Genomic DNA, 18,421 nt, shown 5'->3' on the forward strand with positions numbered 1-18,421 from the left:
ACTTGAAAAACTTGTGACAAAACATGTGGTTCTATCTTATATTTTTTTTATACATTCTTAAAATATTGGGCAACATACTGTCCACACAAAAATTGGTTAAAGAATTCATCCAACTCTGGGTAGTTTTCAACCAGTACTGTGTATATAGTTTCCACCCAAAGCACACATTATCGGTTTAAAACTACACCCAGAATTGGATAAAGTATTAACCAATTGTTGTGTGGACAGTATTTTGCCCAACATTTTTAAGAGTGTACTTGTAATTGTAGTAGCCTGTATCTGTATAAATTTGCTATCATGTCAAATCAAATCGTTTAACAAAATAAACAAAAATCATTCAGGATATTTATTCAAGGAATGGTTCACATGGATCACAGGGGCACAATTAACGATTTGTGATGAGCAGCCTGTCGCGGCCTTCTACGAATTGTTCTTAAAGCACTCCTGACAAATCCATGTATTAATTTCTGATCCAAATATATGAATAATCATTCATAAGCGTGATTATTCACCACTGAATGGTATACGCATTAAAACCAAAATAAAATGATAATGGTCCAGCGGTCTCAGATACTGATGCATATTAATCGTGGAACCGTAGGTACAATTCCCCCAAGCTGTTTTCACAGGGGTCATTCATCGCAGCAGTTCCCTAGAAAAGGATTAGAAAATATTTGTCTTCATTCCACGGTCGAAAAACTAAAATCATGAAAACTTTGTTATTTCGATCTATTTGCATGTATTCCTTCCCACTCATTTGGCTGTATTAACACTTATTCTAACAGAAACTCGTGACACACGCTATGAACCAATAAAAATCTGGTACCACAAGGCCATTTGAAACAATATAGGGCTTCGAATATGATATGGAAAACTGAACACCGCCGAAATGATTTTGAACTTTAGGTGGATAGAATGAAAGTGTGTATATGCCTGACTGATTCATAGCTTGGCCTGTTGTCGAATTAGCCACGAATTCACTTTATCGTTGGCGATACGTCGTAATTCATAACACGAGAGTCCACTCTTCACTTAAATAACCAACTGTCCTAATGGCTTTGCGGAATTAGCGATCTCGGTAGCTCAACTTAAGGGCAATGTCGAATTTAAGCGACATTACTCAACAAATTTACTGGATCCATGACTAGGTGATGGAGGCAAATAGCTTGTCTTGGATGTCTGATGTCGATCGGAAATTAGATCTTCTTCATCACACCAACACTAACATGACTAATGGACAATTCGCAACTTTTCTTCTGTCCAAACATGCTTTTGAATAAATGCGGACATTTTGCAATTTACCGCCATGGCGGCTAACAGCACTGACCTGAATACCTGGTATACTGCCAGTCAGGAATGGACTCATGAAACAGCAAGTGAGGAGTACGCCTTTGATTTCAAACAGAGGATAGGCGTTTCTGTTATTTACTGTCTCATTGTGTTAGTAGGTGTCACAGGTACGTATCGATATATGATGTGTGTGTGTTTGTGTGCATGTATATACACACACACACACACCCTCACCCTCCCACACACACATATAGATATATATATATATATATATATATATATATATATATATATATATATATATATATGTATACATTAATTTTCAAAATGGAGTGCAGCTCTGGGGAACTCTGATGCTAAGCTGACCATTATTCTCTTTCCTCATTTTTTCCACAACATATCTGAATAAAAAGAGTTGGCAAATTGACTTCAAAATGTATGTTTGTATTTTTTGGACGGAAAATCAATAAAAAATAATATAATCTAGATTTGATAACAGGAAAGTTTATCATTCCTTGAAAAAAAATAAATGACCCTTCAAAAATTTAAATTTGAATACTTTGGTGGGTGCATGACGTGATATGCTTTCTTATTTGGATATCGGCCGTTATTATGCTTATCGCAGTTTAGAAAATAAACGTAATTTAGACATCTTATATCAGTTTTAAAGAATATTTCTTTGTTGTTCTTGCATTATTCCAATTGTCTTTATATTCAACAAAAATACTTTCAGCAGACTTGAAGTTTAAAGAATGATTTTTGAAAAAACATTGCCCTCTAGGCTAAATATTTTTAAATGAGTGTATTTGTTAACAAAAAATAGCTTGGCATTCATGACGAGAACAATCTTCTTGACTTTTGAAACAGGAAATGCTTGCGTCATCTTGGCTGTACTGTTCTCAAGAAAGCTTCACACCCCCACCAACATCCTGGTGGTAAATCTCAGTGTAACCGACTTTATTACCTGTTGGTCTCTTCTCATCCAAATCGTCGTTCTCTTGAACTCAGACCATGTCCTCAGGTTGGTTCCGCGTCCTCTGTGCCTCCTGGCTAGCGGAGTCACCTTCGTAGGAACTACCTGTAGTCTGATGACGCTGACACTGATTGCCTTCATGCGTTGGTACGTCATAACCCACAGCATCAGAGGTCATACAGGACTCCACACTACTAGGAAGGTTGCAACAATGGTAGTTTTTGTGTGGACTACCTCGTTGATCGTATCATTGCTTCCACCCGGTCTAGGAATAGGAACCCTGGGTTATAGTATCACCTATAAGCAATGTTGTACCGTAGATGATAATCTTATAGTCAAATATTACAGCATGGTGCAAGGCTGCGGGTCCTTCATCCTTGTGATGCTTGCCGTTTACTTTTACACTTCTATATTCTTATTCGTTTGCAAGAATGACAGGAAGTTTACACAGAGGTTTAGCCATGGGAACGACTCATGTCGTGTCAATGAATTAAACTCTGACTTAAAGGAAGGATCTAAGACAGAGGGGGATACACATTTTCCCACTCGCAGTCTTTCCTATATGGTGGAAAATGGGCATCATCAACAAGATCAAAGCGAGACAGAGCGTCGAATGGTGGAGCAATTTAGGAAGCGGGAGATAAAGTTGACAAAGAACTTATTTGTGGTGTTCTTCATTTTTGTGGTGTGTTTAGTTCCTTTCTCCATAAGCCTTGCCATTCCTGGTGGAAGCATCGTCAATATCTACTTCGCTGTCGTGGTATATTGTAACTCCTGTGTCAATCCCTTAATATACTGCCTAAAACACGACCAGTTCAAAGAGGTTTTGAGGCCATTGTTGAGATGCAGGTGGTCCAAAATTCCGCAGCCCACACAATTCATCAGGCACCTGTTTCCTTCAGATCAACATTCAGAAATTAGCAACATTTATTCATTATCAGGATAAATATTGTCGCAAACAATCATTCATCTGTCACCCACGTATGATGCAAACATGATTTACTTCACCAGGCTTAGATTGATTTCTGACTTGAAATCCTTAAAGCTTCGATGACCGGTTTGCCAAGTTGATCTTCAAGATTTTATTTTCTTATTTTTTTGATGGGACAAAATATCAATGTTAAGATATTTAGACTTCAATTATCGTTAAAACAGGAATAAATGTTGTTTGGTATAAAATCCATTAGTAAAGAAACAAAAGTACTCAACATATTGTACACATGGAAGTGGATATCAACACATTATAAATGTAGACTGTAGTTGATTGAAGAATTTGTATTATCCCATCTCAAAAATACCATAGTTAACTCAATTTAACGAATAGTCTTGAGAAGGAAGTAAGACGAATGTGAAATTTGTAGGCATAGTTTATTTTCGCATATACATGAAGTTGCGTTGAAACTGTAGAAAATATTCAATAAAATGTTTAACATGGCACATAAGGTAAAGCATAAAACAAAGTAGCACTAAAACTTTCTTTCATTGTTGATTTCTAGCTGTATTTGCGTCTTGTTTCAAATTCTACACCAACTATATATACTCATTACTTAGCTAATGATCTGAATGTTAAAAAATATGTTGAATGGGACTATCATAAAGGAATGTTTACTTAGAAAGGAACAACATGGAATGAGATGGAGGCTTATAGCTTTATTTTGCAATGCATATAAAATGTATATTAATTAGTTGATTTATATTAATAGATAGATAATTATAATTTTTTAACTTTATAATATATATAAAAAAAGAGTTTTTCGTTTGTAAATGTTAACGTAGTGCGCTAATGCACAATTCATAAATTAGCATGAAAATCAGGATTCATTGGGGACATAGAGAAGAAGATTTTCGGAATCGTGCAACTCGGTGACTTTGTCTCTGCTAGCTGTTTCTAGGATGACGTCACGAACTTCATTTGGTGATAGGTCAGGATTCAAGCCAAGATGGACTGCAACAACACCTGCCAAAATGAGAAGTTCAACCAATATGAATTGGTGTTAGTAGTAAAGTGTTAGTGGAAAGTAAGACAAATCGGGCTCTTTCTCTTAATAGCCTTTCCATATGGAAGAGGGTAGCCGACAAATGCCAGTGACAGCCATCTCTGTCTTCTTTTTGACGTACGTAATTCTTGATATCAAAATTGATTTACCGATATATAGGCAACAGACCTAATAGCTTTTCAAGTTATAGGAAAACATTCAAATATAAGTAATACCACTGAAATGAGAGTGGATTTCAATTCTTTTGAACATGTGCATACAACAGAGTCTGATTCCACCTGGTAGCGGAGGTGATTTATTTCCCCCAAGAAAGTTAGGATGCTTGTAAGCAAACAACCAGGGAACGGAAGGCTCGAGACCCTCTCTGTTGGACCTCTTGTATTGAGGACATGTGTCTTATCAAAGGAAACCAGCGCACCAAGTGAGAATGAAACCTCGGCCAACGGATTGATTAGAAAGTCAAGGGTGATTATAATACAAAAGTTATAATTCAAGATTTTAAATCATTTATAACGAACCTGCTACATGAGGACATGCCATGCTGGTTCCGCTCAGCGATCGATATCCGTCGTCAGATCGGTAGTCTGCGCTCAGAATGCGATGCCCGGGAGCAAAGATATCCACGCATGCGCCCCAGTTTGAAAAGTAGACCCTGGCATCGTCATCCTGGATCGCACCGACTGTGATTGCCTTTAGAATTGAAACAAACAAAATATGATAATTATTTTTATGTGATTATAAGATTAATTACACTCTAGAAACAAATCAGTCAAAATGACTAGTTAATAGGGTCAGCTGGGTGCAGCTGTTATTCTAGTCATATTTGACTATTTTCTAGTCGTATTTTACAAGAGCAGAGTTATTTCTGACTAGAATATTAATTTGTCAGAAATGTGACTGTCATATCAGTTGCACCCAGGTGACTACTTGTCTAGTCAATTTGACTGATTTGTTTTAAGAGTGTAGGCAATCTAGCAATATAGATTTGTAATATTTCCCCTGAATGAGTCGTTGATAATCAATTACTATTCCTCCACACAATCTACTGTTCCCTGTATGGAGTAAGATAATTGACCTATGTGTTTATCACTTTTTTAGGACGGTTCCCTTTTATTACACCTTCTAAGCTCCGTAGTTTATCATCTGCCATAATAAACAATCGGCAAATCAATTAGGATGGTTCTCTTGATCTTGAGGAATCATAACAGTTGATTTTAGAGGTCTAGGCAACTTTGAAAAAAAAATTGTTCTTAGATATGGAGGAAACATGAAGAAGATCTTTCAACAATACCTCAGGTGCTCTGGCGGGAGAAGCGCGGCATGCATCGTAGTCGCTATTACCAGCCGCTACCACCACCGTCACACCTGCCCTGTGAAGGTTTCCCAGTGACTCGTCTACAGAACGAAGTCCACCGCCTCCAAGAGACATGCTAGCAACGGCTGGACGAATACCATTGACGGCAACCCAGTCCATACCTAAAGGGACAGTGTAAACAAATGAGTAACTGACTTGGAAAATAGGGAAAGAGCGAGATATAGAGAGTAAGCAAACTGAACTTGAGGTGATTGTGTAAAAACTTATAAACAACAATCGATGACCATTTTAGAGTCGACATACAAGTCATGTCGATCCGTCACAGAGCTTTCGATTTACATGACAGATGTTTCTACGACCATAAAATGACCATAACCATCTGCACATTTGAAATTTCGTCGGATCCTCCCGTTTTACAACTGTTTCCGGGATGAATCGACGCTACGAGGCGTTTTGCTGAAAACGACAACATAATAAAGAGTTTTTGGGTCACGTGATAATGTTTTCAATGCGTCAATGCGAGTAAGTCTTCATCCTAAAAATCTAAAAAAAAAAAATCCCCAGTGTATCATCCGAAGCAGATTAGTCTTCGGAGTTGGGAAGACGTGCCTTTGGTTCATCGTGACGCGAAAAATCTCCGTAACTTGAAGGACATGTAGTAGTCAACTTGAAGAGGGAAATCATTGGACTTCTGTGCAATAATGCACTTTAATTGATATGGTATAAAATACTGACCATCGATAATGGCAGACCACGAGCCGTATCCATAACATCCAAGAACCCGCACGGCATATACTTTGGCGGCCTTGGCAACCCCGTATCGTTTGCCTGCGATTGTACCTGCACAATGAGTGCCATGTCCCTGGCAGTCACCTTCGTTCCCCTGCCGATCAAGAATATAAGTTGTCGGTATGAATAGAGAAAGCATCCTATATTTTGTGGGTAAATTACCCAACACTCACCGTCAATGACCGCTGACCATGACCCAGACCCATAACAACCAAGAACCCGTACGGCGTAGACTTTAGCAGCTTTGGCAACTCCGTACCGTTTACCTGCGATCGTGCCGGCACAGTGGGTCCCATGCCCTTGACAATCACCATCGTTGCCCTGTCATTTATGGAAGAGTGGATATTTTCGGTTATGACCTTTAGACAAACTCACCATCGATTACAGATGATGATGAACCGGACCCGTAACACCCAAGAACTCTGACGGCATACACCTTTGCACCCTTGGCCACACCGTACCTTTTACCCGCTATAGTCCCTGCACAGTGAGTCCCGTGACCTTGACAATCGCCATCATTACCCTATTATAGAATAGTCATGATATCCATTGATGTTATTTATGTCGACGTAATTTCAGTAACACGTTTGGACATACTGAATAACAATCCTGGAATTTTAAATAAAAAAATGCCGATCTTTAGTATCGAATGGTTCTAGCCGCATCCTGACCATGGTATTTTCTATGTAGTTTGAAAAAGTTGAAGATCTATGTGAATTACCCCCCCCCCTCTATATTTTAGATAATAATTCACCTCAAGGAAACTGACTTTATGTTTATTATATCATTTCCTGAAATGAATTTTTTCTGGAACATAATTTTTTCTAGAATCTTTATCAACTCTTAAGACATGAAAGATGTCTATGATATATAAGGTACTTACGATAGCGTAGTTCATGGCGTCATAGACGAATTCTGCTCTGCCCTCAAAGTCCTCATGGGTTGTTCTGATTCCAGTATCAAGGACGTATACATTCACACCGCTGCCATTACCTATCAAGATTATATGGTTATGGAGGAGTCAGTAAAAAATACACCAAACAAAATACAACGCAGCGATCTTACCACCGATGTTTATCATGAACATCAAGGAATAAAAGTAATGTCGAACATGATTTTTTGAAATGTTTGGCAACAAAAACAACAGCTACCCATCCCAGACTGGTATAATAAGAAAACCTGCAGACATCAAGGTAATTTTGAATCATTTCAAAACGACAATGAAAGATTGAATGGGTATATCTTACCGACTGGAGTATAACTATCATCGAGAGGAAGATCTCTTTGGTTGATCCTGTCAAGTCCCCAGATCTCTGTAGTGTGTGCTAGGCCATCTTCTTCCACGTACTTCACAGAGGGGTGGGCTCGCACCTGTGTTGGTTAGGGTGTGCGTGGGAGTGTGAGTGTGTGTGTGGGGATGTAAGTGGATTGGGTGAGCGTGTATGTGTGTAAGTACGGATTTGTGCGTGGCAAAAAATACAGGTAAGTGTGTGTGGGGGTAGGGGTGGGTGAATATAAGGGTGACAGAGTGTTTGGGGTGTGTGGAGGGAGAAACAGTCAGAGAGTGTGTGTGAGAGAGATGTAGAGCTTCGATGTAAGGCAAAGTCGTTATTCTTTTTATGCTTCATACCTCGCTTCCTGTCATTAATTATTTTGCATCTGTGCCAAAAAAGGGGTGTGTGGGTTGAATTCATTGCAACAATGATTTAAAATTTCATGTGCCAGTCTAACAGGAAAAAATACATTATTATTATTGAAATGCTACCCATTGAGAGGGTTAAAAGCGCAACATGACCTGTTTTGTTTTGCCAATGTTCAAGCATTTTGGCCTAAATGATTGATTATGTTTCAGTTTAAATTGATGAAATATATAACAAAAACTCTTACCACTGCTAAGGCCTCCTTTGATAAAGATATTGCAAATCCATTGAGGACTCTGTTGTACTCTTTCAGAGGGTTGTTAAATGTTATACTTTTCAGCCGGGATTCTTCATGAAGAGATTGTAGAACGTTTGGAAGCACAGCATTCCTCTGCCAGGTGAAAGACAATTTTATAGATTTATCAAATCAGATTTACATAATTTCAAATGATAATCGTGCTTTTATACATTTCAATTTTTTCGGTAAAAAGTCACCCAGATACTAATAACATATTCTCAATAAGGTATATGATTGTTCTAATATCCGAACGACACAAAAAGAGACTATCTAATAATCTAATATTATGCTTTTCGTCTACTTATCGGAAATACTTATATATTTCCCCAGTACTTACCTTCAGGACTACGATGTACTGCTCCTTAATGGCTTCTCGTGTTTTGAATAAAGGAGCTCGACGAGCCGCCACAACCGCACCAGATAGCAAGATGGAGAATGAGAGGATGGAGACAATGCACCGCATGATTGACGTCATCGGGTTAATCTATATAATATTAATGAATAAAATGTTGATGAAGTTAGTAACAAAGAGTACTAAAAATCATTCGAGACATGGATTCTTCCATATATTATCGATCAGGTATCTGTGTACAGGTTGTTGGATGGTCTTCTCCAATTGTTTGATAACAATAACAACAACACCAACAACAACAATAGTAATAATGATAATAATGATGATGATAATTATAATGATGATGAAAATGAAATTAATAATAATAAATGGATTTATAAAGCGCTTTTTGCCCGAGGACACAAGACGCTTCCGTTATTTTGTTTTTGCCATGAGCTATTAAATTATAGAACTCGATAAAAATAATTTTTTAATCCTTGATTTCTTATCTTGCTTTAAATATCAAACTGATATTCTATCGATATAATTATAGTTATCATATTTCGGCCGATATTCGGATTCTTGATTATTTAAAATCTTTTGAATTGAATTTCTACTAAAGAAATTCAGGGTAAATATAATATACAAATAAACCAGGCTATGAGGAAGTATAGAGGGGAATTGTCCGTTAATAATATTAATAATTGGTTTAACAACCTTCATGATAGGAAGCTTTACCCATTTGTATGCTTATGCTTGAACATTTCTATTGATTCCTCAATCCAGGGGGTAGGAGGTGACTGCCATTATGATTTCAAAATAATGAAGAAAAAAACGTGAGTGGCAGAGGAGAAGAAACTAAGAAGAGAATCAAAAGTGATGTCTATTTTGAGTGACTATAATTTCTGTTATTGAGAAAAAAAATCGTCATATATAAAGTCGCCTTGCACTCCCTCGCGCCGCACCCGAATTTCACCGATATGATTTTCGCTATCTTATCATTGTGACTTTATATGAATAAAAAATTAAGGCGTGTAATAGTCCCAATATCTTCTCTTGCATTATTTCTGACGGCAGTCCTTTGCTTATTTTTTTTTTATTAAGGAAGCAATACAGAGTTTTGGATGAACAAATTTCAAATGGGGCGTTTGCCCTTTATGCAAAGGTCCAAAGTCCGAACGCGATAATTGCCATTTATTACTTAAACAAAATGATTAGGCCTAATTATCCTTCGGTTATATTTGATCACACCAAGCTTATAAAACAACCTTTTGAACGGCAATACTGCACATTTCATAGCATAATATTTAATACCATTTAATAATTAGTACCAATGTAAGTTTTATGATTTCGCCTCTAGTGCAAATGAAGGCAAATCTAGGTGAATCCTCTTTATTTTTAGTACTCATTCAATAAGTCCAAAATTTAATTTCAAGAAAAATCCGTAGCTTTTCTCACATTTATCACATTTATCTTAAAACAGTAATTCCTAGGCTGAATAAAGTTAATCAGCATTGATCTTTAGGCAAGCACAGCTGATGTTGGTACAAATAGATGGAAAAAACTGTGAGGGTTATCTATTTAGTATTCACATAAATAACTAAAAGGTATGCACACAATAATGTGGCAAAATAACAATTGCCTCCTGTATTGAATATTGTAATATCGTGTTAAGCTATTGTCGCCTTTACATAATACAGTACACGGGTAGAATATATCGTAATACTTACATTTTGTACCTGGAATAAGACTGAGTCAGAAAAACCGGGTCGTGGATTCCGCTGCCTTCAAGAATAGCCGAACACCTTCAACATGTTCAATAACCAGCTGATAACCATACCGGCTTCGTCTCTTACCCCTATAAAGCGATTAGGCTAATACTTATCAATAATTTACACCAGCGGTCGAAGATCAATAAGATTAATGAGCTAAACTTATCGGTATTTGCTGGACCTGTAACGTACTGTCCAATTATTATCATTATTAAAAAAAAAACTAAATTGTGCTATCGCAGTTGATGACCATGTTAGTTGGCTTAATTTTGATTTGCATTTATATCATTAAGTCGAGTGAGGACGTGCTGCAAACGTTACGTTACCACGGTAACATTTTTTTTCTAAACTCCTTTTTTTTACTAAATTTTATGGTCTCATCTTAACTTACATCATGTTACTTAAAGTGCATCCTGTTAGCCTATTTGGAGAGTCAACATTACAATCAGGCCTTGACAAATACTCACTCAGCTTTATTCTCCATGACTTGTGATGATAAGATAAAGCATTGTCGCATTGAAGAGAGTTAACATTCTTGTTCCTGACTATAATGATAATAAGAACAGAGCGACACTGCCAATTGGAGTCACTGAATCTATATTCGGTTTTTTCATCTTAAAATTTAGATTTTTTAAATTTTTTATTCCATGTTCACACTAAATCGTGATATTCATTCCTACGACACAAGAAATTCACTCAATTTTCATTTAGCAAATCCAATCACAACCACAGCATATAAATCTATTCGCCACACAGGTCCAGACATTTGGCATTCTTTGCCAATTGATGTTAGAAACTCCTCTTTATCATGTTTATTATCTTCGTTTAAACAACCGTTAAAAAGGCAACTCCTTAAAGCTTAATATGCTTACATAACTGTTCTTAACATACGTGCATGGTGGGTGGGTGGGTGGGTCGGGCTTTTAGTTATGAAGTATCATATAAATATGTAATATATCATTATCGTTGATAGAAGTTTTATCCATTTAGTATTCCATATAACTGTATATTATGTATTCTATTATTTACTGAGTCATATATTTTCCGGGTGACCCAACCTTACAAGCATACTGCTTTCATGGGCATCCAATTTTCGTAATATGTATCTATAAAACGAAGTATTTTGCATTTATTTTAAAGTGTGATACGTAATTTGTATAATGTCTCATTTCTATACTTTGTAATGTTTGTATATTCTTGATTTTGCATGTTTTTTAATGCTTCATGCAGGGAACATCGGCCCAAATAAAAATATAAATGCAGAATGACAATCCTGTACATTCAAATATAAATGAATCGCAAGTTGTACTTGAAGTGCATAATATGAAATAGAAGACAATGAAATAATCTTGGAGCATGCATCCTTGTCATTTCATTTTTTTTTATTGACGATGTTTGAAAATACATTGAACTGGGACCAATGTCAAATAAGTAGAGTCTTTATACGTTGATATGTCTAAAGTTATTATCTGGAGTGAAAGTGGATGGAAACGGTTTTTATGTGAATTAATGTATCTCATTGTCAATGTCAATATGTTTGGTTTGTATCATTATCTGGAATAAAGATGAGTAGAAATAACGTTAATCATGTTTTTTTATCATTTTTCTCTTAGTAAATAGGTGGATATCTAGCCTACCTATCTATTTCCCTCCTTCTTCCTTCGTCTTTATATTCACCCTCACAAACACGTGAACACACACACCCACTCACTCAATTAGTCACTTTTTCTCTCCGAATTTTGTCTCCATATTTTGCGATATAGACATACCAAAATTGACATTTATCAGGGAGGCACGAACAATCTCTATTAACGGTTATATCATACTGTATATTTATTGATAAAATCCCCTTCACATTTTGCATATGATTATTAATTTCCGAAATGTTGAAAATAATTTCAGGTTTTACAAAACGATTACTGATGCGACCTTCTTGAATGCTTTTCTGATATGTTCTTCCTTACCGTCCCTTCCCGGGAATTTTCAGCAATTTTCTTATGTCTTGTATGCTGCGATATCTGCACAGGTCTTCTGGTGACTTTTTGAGTTTGTGAGATCATGTCGTGTGATAAAAAAATGTAATTTCTAAAAAAATATATACATGTATATAGTGTTTTCATTAGTGTAGTAGGTATATCTTCCTACACATCATTTCATCCCAGCTTCTATAAGTGTTGGTATTCATAAAGTTCCATTAAAAACTGTTTCAATGAATATGAGGGAGCTGCTTGCATATGACGTCAGAAATTAAAAGAAATAAATAAAAACTCTCTCACTCTTTGATGGATTTTAATTAAACCTTCGCAAATGTTATTTCCCCTATTTTTCTGCTCTTATTGAATACTTTAGTATTCACTAGGAACGTAGAGAAGGAGATTTTCCGAATCGTGTAGATTCGTGACTTTATCTCTGCTAGCTGATCCAAGGATGACGTCACGAAGGTTATCTGGGGTCAGGTTTGGGTTCAAACCAAGATGGATGGCAGCAACACCTGACAAAAGAAAAAAAATATATCCATGTTCAAACTTTAAGAGTTAGGATGATTGAACCTTGACATTGGTTTTTGTCATTTTCCTCGGCATCTTACGTTTAACATGCATGGAACCCTCATCAATTCGAACGCTAAACTTGTCCACAGAGAAAAGCGAATAAGATGAATTTCACCAAGTAATGCGATACAAACTGATATTTCTAGGGCGACTTTTAATTTGATTATAAAATCTTACAATGGAAATCATACCTGATTTTCTTTTAGATGAAATAGATCAGTGTAATGGTTATAGTATATTTGTGTTAAGCATCCGAGATGCCTTCGTGACATTTTTTGTCGGGGGGGGGGGGGAGGGGGGGGGCGAAACGGCCCTCTCCCATTTGCAACTGTACAACAATTGAGAGAGAGAGAAAGAAGAAAGACAGTTGGCTATAACCACAAGCACGTGAAGCTGGGAGTCTCCTCCAAACTCCCAGTTACAAGGTTGTCATTATGTGAATGGAGATGAATACGAACCAGCTACATGAGGACATGCCATACTGGTTCCACTCATCAAACGATATCCGTCATCAGATCGATAGTCTGCACTCAAAATGCGATACCCGGGGGCAAAGATATCCACGCATGCGCCCCAGTTTGAAAAGTAGACCCTGGCATCGTCATCCTGGATAGCACCAACAGTTATGGCCTAGGGAAGAACCAGAAAAATCAGACAATGAAATATTAGAAAATTCATTATCGTACAATTCTTGTGCTTAGTGAGGGTGCATGCTTGCGCGTGAGTTTGGGTGTGTGCGCGGATCGTCAACGTACACTCTTTTCACACATGTAAGTTATGACTGTAATACAGTACTTCACAATCCGATAACTCCTTGCAGAGCTCCATGATCATATCTTGAGAAAAAATGTATGTATATAGGGAGTAAAAAAGGGTGTCAAATCATGACTTTGCAACTAAATCTTTCACCAAAGTTTATTTTCAGGATGCGCCTTTAGCTTATGATCTGGTTACCTGAAGATTTCACTTAGCAAGCAAATAAAAAGGAGAACAACATAAGTACCTCTGGGGCCCTCGCAGGAGAAAATGCGCATGAATCCATATCCTCGTTCATAGCTGCTACCACTGCTGTGACGCCCTGTCTGTGAAGGTTTCTTAACGACTCGTCCACCGATCTGGATCCTATACCACCAAGTGACATACTCACTATGGCAGGACGTATACCATTGCTAGCGACCCAATCCATACCTAAGCATCGGAGGAGAAAGGAATGGGTTAGTGAAAGATCTTACAAAAAAGCTTGAATGTAATGATCTGACGAAGTTTCGTATACCGGAAGTGGAATCACTTTAAACACGGTAAACAATTATTCAGCTTCAGGGTTCTTGCTAAATACTAATCTGATTGGGACTGAATAAATATGAGTTTTATATACAGACCAATTCTGCCAAAAGAACGAGATTTTTTCAGTCAATAGAGCGAAAAATAATGAGAATCGTCGACCAAAATAAAACAAAAACATGTAAAATAACAACGATATGTCTTTTATACAAAGTGGCTGGTCTTCGGAAGGATAAATAAATCAATTTGCATTCCTAATTATGATAATGAATTGAATAACATTGTTTTCAAGGGGGATGATGGTAAGGTGTTATGTTTTAAAGTTCTAGTACAATTTTAAACATGATAAAAAAATATAAACATGATCATTGCTTGTAAATGTGACTGACTAAAGATGGCAGAGACGAAACATAAGTACTCTCTAATTAAGACATTGTTTTGACCTTTCATCTTGAATTCCACCTATAACATAAAAAAGGGAGTCGAGGAGTGATTCTTAATGACTGACCATCGATTATAGCAGACCAGGAACCCCAATTATAGCAACCTAGGACTCGTACAGCATACACTTTAGCAGCTTTGGCAACTCCGTATCTTCTACCAGCTATTGTACCAGCACAGTGTGTCCCATGCCCTTGGCAGTCACCATCATTACCCTGCCAAAACAAAATAAGGAGTTATCATCATTTTCTGTATTTATGAGATAAACACCTCTAACATAAAATAGGTGAAGAAAAACGAAACACAAATTATTACCGTCTCAGTGATTTGCATTCAGCATGAGTGAAACCAAAAAAAAGGTATTGACATTGAGCATCTTTTTCGTTCCAGTATGTTGGTATTTTGCTATTGTATGACATCATTTTAGTGGGACTGTTCCATTTAGCTAGCTTGTAGTCCCTTGGATCCAGTTGTAAAGATGTCACCTGTCTCATCATTACGATTGACCATGCGAGATATCTACACACTCTAAGAATGAAAATTGGGCATGTTGGGTCTGTAACCATTCTGGTTAAAAAAAATGACACGGATTATTACGGCGAGGGAGTGGCACCAACAGACACGAGGCTATGACCAGCTGATAAGATATGCGATTTGCTCCAAATAAAGTCGCAAACGGCTTGCGCTGGTGCCATTTAGTGAGGCATTTAACATCATTACCAGGTCAGTAGGAAATAACTTTAGGTCTTCGTCCTTATTACTTTAGCAATCAAGTAATAAAAAACCTATGACTTAAAAAAGGGAAGATCACTTACGATAGCATAGTTCATTGCATCATAGACGAACTCAGCTCTGCCCTCAAAGTCCTCATGGGTAGTTCTGATTCCAGTATCAAGGACGTATACATTCACACCGCTGCCATTACCTGAAAAAGATGATTCAATAATTCTAAAGCTATGGCAAATATTTACTTTTATCTGAGGTGTCAAAATATTATACTATGGTCAATCAGCACGACCAGCGTGAACCAAGACCCATGAGGCTCCATTCATTTACATTTTGCCCATGTATAGAATTGAGTGTCAATAATTGTCTCCCTGCATAGATCATGCAGATGTACATCCATAGATGCCACAGACGAATATTAGTGGTATGGCGGCCTCCACAATTATTATCAAAGTATAACTTACGCCTAAATTTAAGTTAATTTGTGAAAATAGTGCAGTGGGGGTGTACTTTGTCATATCAATTACACATGCCAGACGCATTTGTACAAGGTATTCAAAATTGGTTTAACAAGTGGTGGATTGTAAATGGTGTGGCGACTTTCGTTGGTGAAAACCGTTCAGAAAAGTTGAAAGAAAGAAATAATATGTTTTGCATTAAAAAACAGTGTTATTATTTTGTGTTAAATATTTCTTGAAGGATGGAAATAAAGCAATTAATCGCACCGATAGGCGTGAAACTGTCATCTAAAGGAATGTCTCTTTGATTAATCCTATCAAGACCCCATGTCTCCGAGCCATAGGCGACGCCATCTTCCTCTACGTACTTCACTGATGGATGGCCCCGAACCTGAATAAAAAGGGAAGAAGATGATGACGATGAAGAAGAATAAGAATAAGAAGAAGAAGAAGAAGAAGGAGGAGGAGAAGGAGAAGGAGAAGAAGAAGGAGGAGGAGAAGGAGGAGGAGAAGAAGAAGAAGAAGAAGGAGGAGGAGGAGATGGTGGAGGAGTAGTAGAAGAAGGAGGAGGGGGAGGAGAAGAAGAAGGAGGAGGTGGTGGAGGAGTAGTAGAAGAAGAAGTAGGAGGAGGAGGAGAAGGAAGAGGAGTGTCATGTTGGGAAATGGAACAAAAATGTTTTAACTAATGTATCAATTTCCTTGTACCAAACACGTAATAAAACATGTATTTTTGTAACATAGAGCTTAACAGAGAGGGGGAGATGTAGAAGAGGGAGGGAGAGAGGTAGTGAGGGAGAGGGAGAGAGTCTGAGAGAGAGAAGAAGAAGGGGGGGGGGGTGAGAGATAGAGAGAGTGGTGTAAATTTCCATATAAGTCTCATGGATGAAAAAATGATGAATGGAAGCTGAAGATACTTCGGCGGTTCCGATTTAACCACAGAGTGAACTGAATGATTAGGGTAATCTAATGTGTTACAATTTATTCGACTCGTTGAGTGATTCTTTTGTCTTTCACTATGGATTCACTATCTAATTACTTCGACAGAATGAGAGTAAAAAAGGGTAACTTACCACAGCTAATGCTTCTTTAGAAAGTGAGATGGCAAATCCGTTCAGAACCCTGTTGTATTCTTTAAATGGATTGTTCGCGGTAATAACTTTCTGGTTGAATTCTTCGCGAAGGGATTGAAGAACGGCTGGCAGTGGCGCGTATTTCTGTTAAAGATAAAAAAGAATAATATAATCTCCGAGGATCTTACACACTAATTTTGCTGGAATAAAACTTGTAAATAAAGTTATGAAGCAGAATTGCATGGATTAGAAGCCTGCTTAAAATGTGTTAGGTTCAATAATGTGAATTATACTCGTGTGTTATGTAATTTTCCAAGTTTATAAGAGTGTTGTGGCAAAGGTAACAATATGTATTTCCATCTGTTGATTCTTTGTCAGAATTTTAACTTGACTTTTTTTCTCCATTTTTTATTTCCATTACCCTCTCTCAGTAATGGGTTTATTTTGCCTCAAAAAATGCCCTCTAGTATTTTAACATAAATTATCAGGCTATGAAGCAAAATTTGCATAGTCAAATTGCCAGCCATTCCATGATTTCGAGTGGTTTGGGTGTTTTTACCAAAAATTCAATGAAATACGATACTATTTCAAATAATCTGATTTACGTTACTTTTATGAAATGCACATTTATAATAATGAACTGCATTGATGACACCCATTTTGGGGGATTTCCCAAAACTTAAAAGAGACTTTAAGGCGAAGCTCATAGTACATGTACTGTATATTCATAATCATGACCACTGTATGTTCCACGTTCATTTACCTGTAGGACCACGATATATTGCTCTTTGATGGCTTCTTGTGTTTTGAGTAAAGGAGCTTGACGAGCCGCCACAACCGCACCAAACAGCAAGATGAAGAATGAAAGATTTGAGATGATACTCCGTTTCGATGACGTCATAATGAATGTTGGGCTATTCCCTTCTCCCTTTCCAACTTATTGTCGTTTCAGAGATTTAAGACTTTTTTACGACGCGCGGATTGCGAGATAGCAACAGGTCCAAATGTTTTACCTATAAGTACATGAAACTGTTGTTAACCTCTGTTTACTTGGAACCATGACGGGTTGTTAGTTTTAAAATCCTATTTAACGCAAACATACTGTTCCATAGGCGGATCCAGGGGGCCGCTTCCGCACCAAAATTGGAATAAAGCCCCCTATCTCCTATACTATACATATTTCTTTTTTTTTTTGATCTATTATCACTCAATGCGCAAGTAATGAAATACAATTACAAGTGTCATTTCTATCAACGTTGGAAAGGTTCATATGCAGATAAAAACACATTTCAAGGTCCAAATCAAAGTTCAGTCATTGTTTATAAAACAGAACTCGACATGCAATATAGATGGGAAAATACATAGACTTTTTTTGTATTGAAATACAAAAGTAATCGGCGGCTAGTTTACCAGTTACTTTAATTGCTTTTATACTAGGATCATGACTGGAAAATAAAATTTGTTATTGGAAGATATCTAAGCAACTTTTTA

The 18,421-nt window shown here is 37.1% G+C and overlaps 3 protein-coding genes across 5 annotated transcripts; 1 reads left to right on the forward strand and 2 right to left on the reverse strand.

Moving 5' to 3' along the window:
* The first annotated feature begins 883 nt into the window (after positions 1–883).
* Positions 884–3,728, forward strand: LOC129272907 (somatostatin receptor type 2-like). The gene is made up of 2 exons (XM_054909989.2): positions 884–1,457; positions 2,158–3,728. Exons 1-2 carry the CDS (start codon positions 1,307–1,309, stop codon positions 3,207–3,209), a joined length of 1,203 nt encoding a protein of 400 aa, XP_054765964.2. The 5' UTR covers positions 884–1,306; the 3' UTR covers positions 3,210–3,728.
* On the reverse strand, positions 3,613–10,487 carry LOC129272908 (aqualysin-1-like). Of its 3 annotated transcripts, none has more exons than XM_054909991.2 (9): positions 10,364–10,487; positions 8,640–8,786; positions 8,252–8,395; positions 7,612–7,735; positions 7,248–7,357; positions 6,538–6,685; positions 5,552–5,736; positions 4,779–4,950; positions 3,613–4,220 (listed from the first exon to the last, which is right to left on the reverse strand). In XM_054909991.2, exons 2-9 carry the CDS (start codon positions 8,775–8,777, stop codon positions 4,075–4,077), a joined length of 1,167 nt encoding a protein of 388 aa, XP_054765966.2. In that variant the 5' UTR covers positions 8,778–8,786; positions 10,364–10,487; the 3' UTR covers positions 3,613–4,074. The 3 variants fall into 3 exon arrangements, with proteins under 3 accessions (XP_054765966.2, XP_054765968.2, XP_054765967.2); XM_054909993.2 differs by lacking the exon at positions 6,538–6,685 and adding an exon at positions 6,740–6,887 and having other exon boundaries at positions 10,364–10,480; XM_054909992.2 differs by lacking the exon at positions 6,538–6,685 and adding an exon at positions 6,311–6,458 and having other exon boundaries at positions 3,981–4,220; positions 10,364–10,454.
* A 1,726-nt stretch (positions 10,488–12,213) lies between these two features.
* On the reverse strand, positions 12,214–18,185 carry LOC129272909 (aqualysin-1-like). The gene is made up of 8 exons (XM_064107450.1): positions 17,694–18,185; positions 16,931–17,074; positions 16,128–16,251; positions 15,492–15,601; positions 14,744–14,891; positions 13,958–14,142; positions 13,413–13,584; positions 12,214–12,896 (listed from the first exon to the last, which is right to left on the reverse strand). Exons 1-8 carry the CDS (start codon positions 17,829–17,831, stop codon positions 12,751–12,753), a joined length of 1,167 nt encoding a protein of 388 aa, XP_063963520.1. The 5' UTR covers positions 17,832–18,185; the 3' UTR covers positions 12,214–12,750.
* Positions 18,186–18,421: the final 236 nt, after the last annotated feature.

This window comes from Lytechinus pictus, chromosome 12 (genome assembly GCF_037042905.1).
Source record: "Lytechinus pictus isolate F3 Inbred chromosome 12, Lp3.0, whole genome shotgun sequence".
Taxonomy (NCBI): Eukaryota; Metazoa; Echinodermata; class Echinoidea; order Temnopleuroida; family Toxopneustidae; genus Lytechinus; species Lytechinus pictus.

Bases quoted from the DNA above. Each gene is read 5' to 3' on its own strand.
- LOC129272909 (XM_064107450.1), bottom strand. From the start codon at position 17,831: ATGACGTCATCGAAACGGAGTATCATCTCAAATCTTTCATTCTTCATC. The intron at 17,075-17,693 runs GTAAATGAACGT...TATCTTTAACAG, and splicing joins AATATATCGTGGTCCTACAG to AAATACGCGCCACTGCCAGC. The intron at 14,143-14,743 runs GTCAGTCATTAA...TCCGATGCTTAG, and splicing joins CTGGTCTGCTATAATCGATG to GTATGGATTGGGTCGCTAGC.
- LOC129272907 (XM_054909989.2), top strand. From the start codon at position 1,307: ATGGCGGCTAACAGCACTGACCTGAATACCTGGTATACTGCCAGTCAG. The intron at 1,458-2,157 runs GTACGTATCGAT...CTTTTGAAACAG, and splicing joins TGTGTTAGTAGGTGTCACAG to GAAATGCTTGCGTCATCTTG.
- LOC129272908 (XM_054909991.2), bottom strand. From the start codon at position 8,777: ATGACGTCAATCATGCGGTGCATTGTCTCCATCCTCTCATTCTCCATC. The intron at 7,358-7,611 runs GTAAGATATACC...TAATCTTGATAG, and splicing joins TGATAGTTATACTCCAGTCG to GTAATGGCAGCGGTGTGAAT. The intron at 4,221-4,778 runs GTTCGTTATAAA...TCATTTTGGCAG, and splicing joins GGCATGTCCTCATGTAGCAG to GTGTTGTTGCAGTCCATCTT.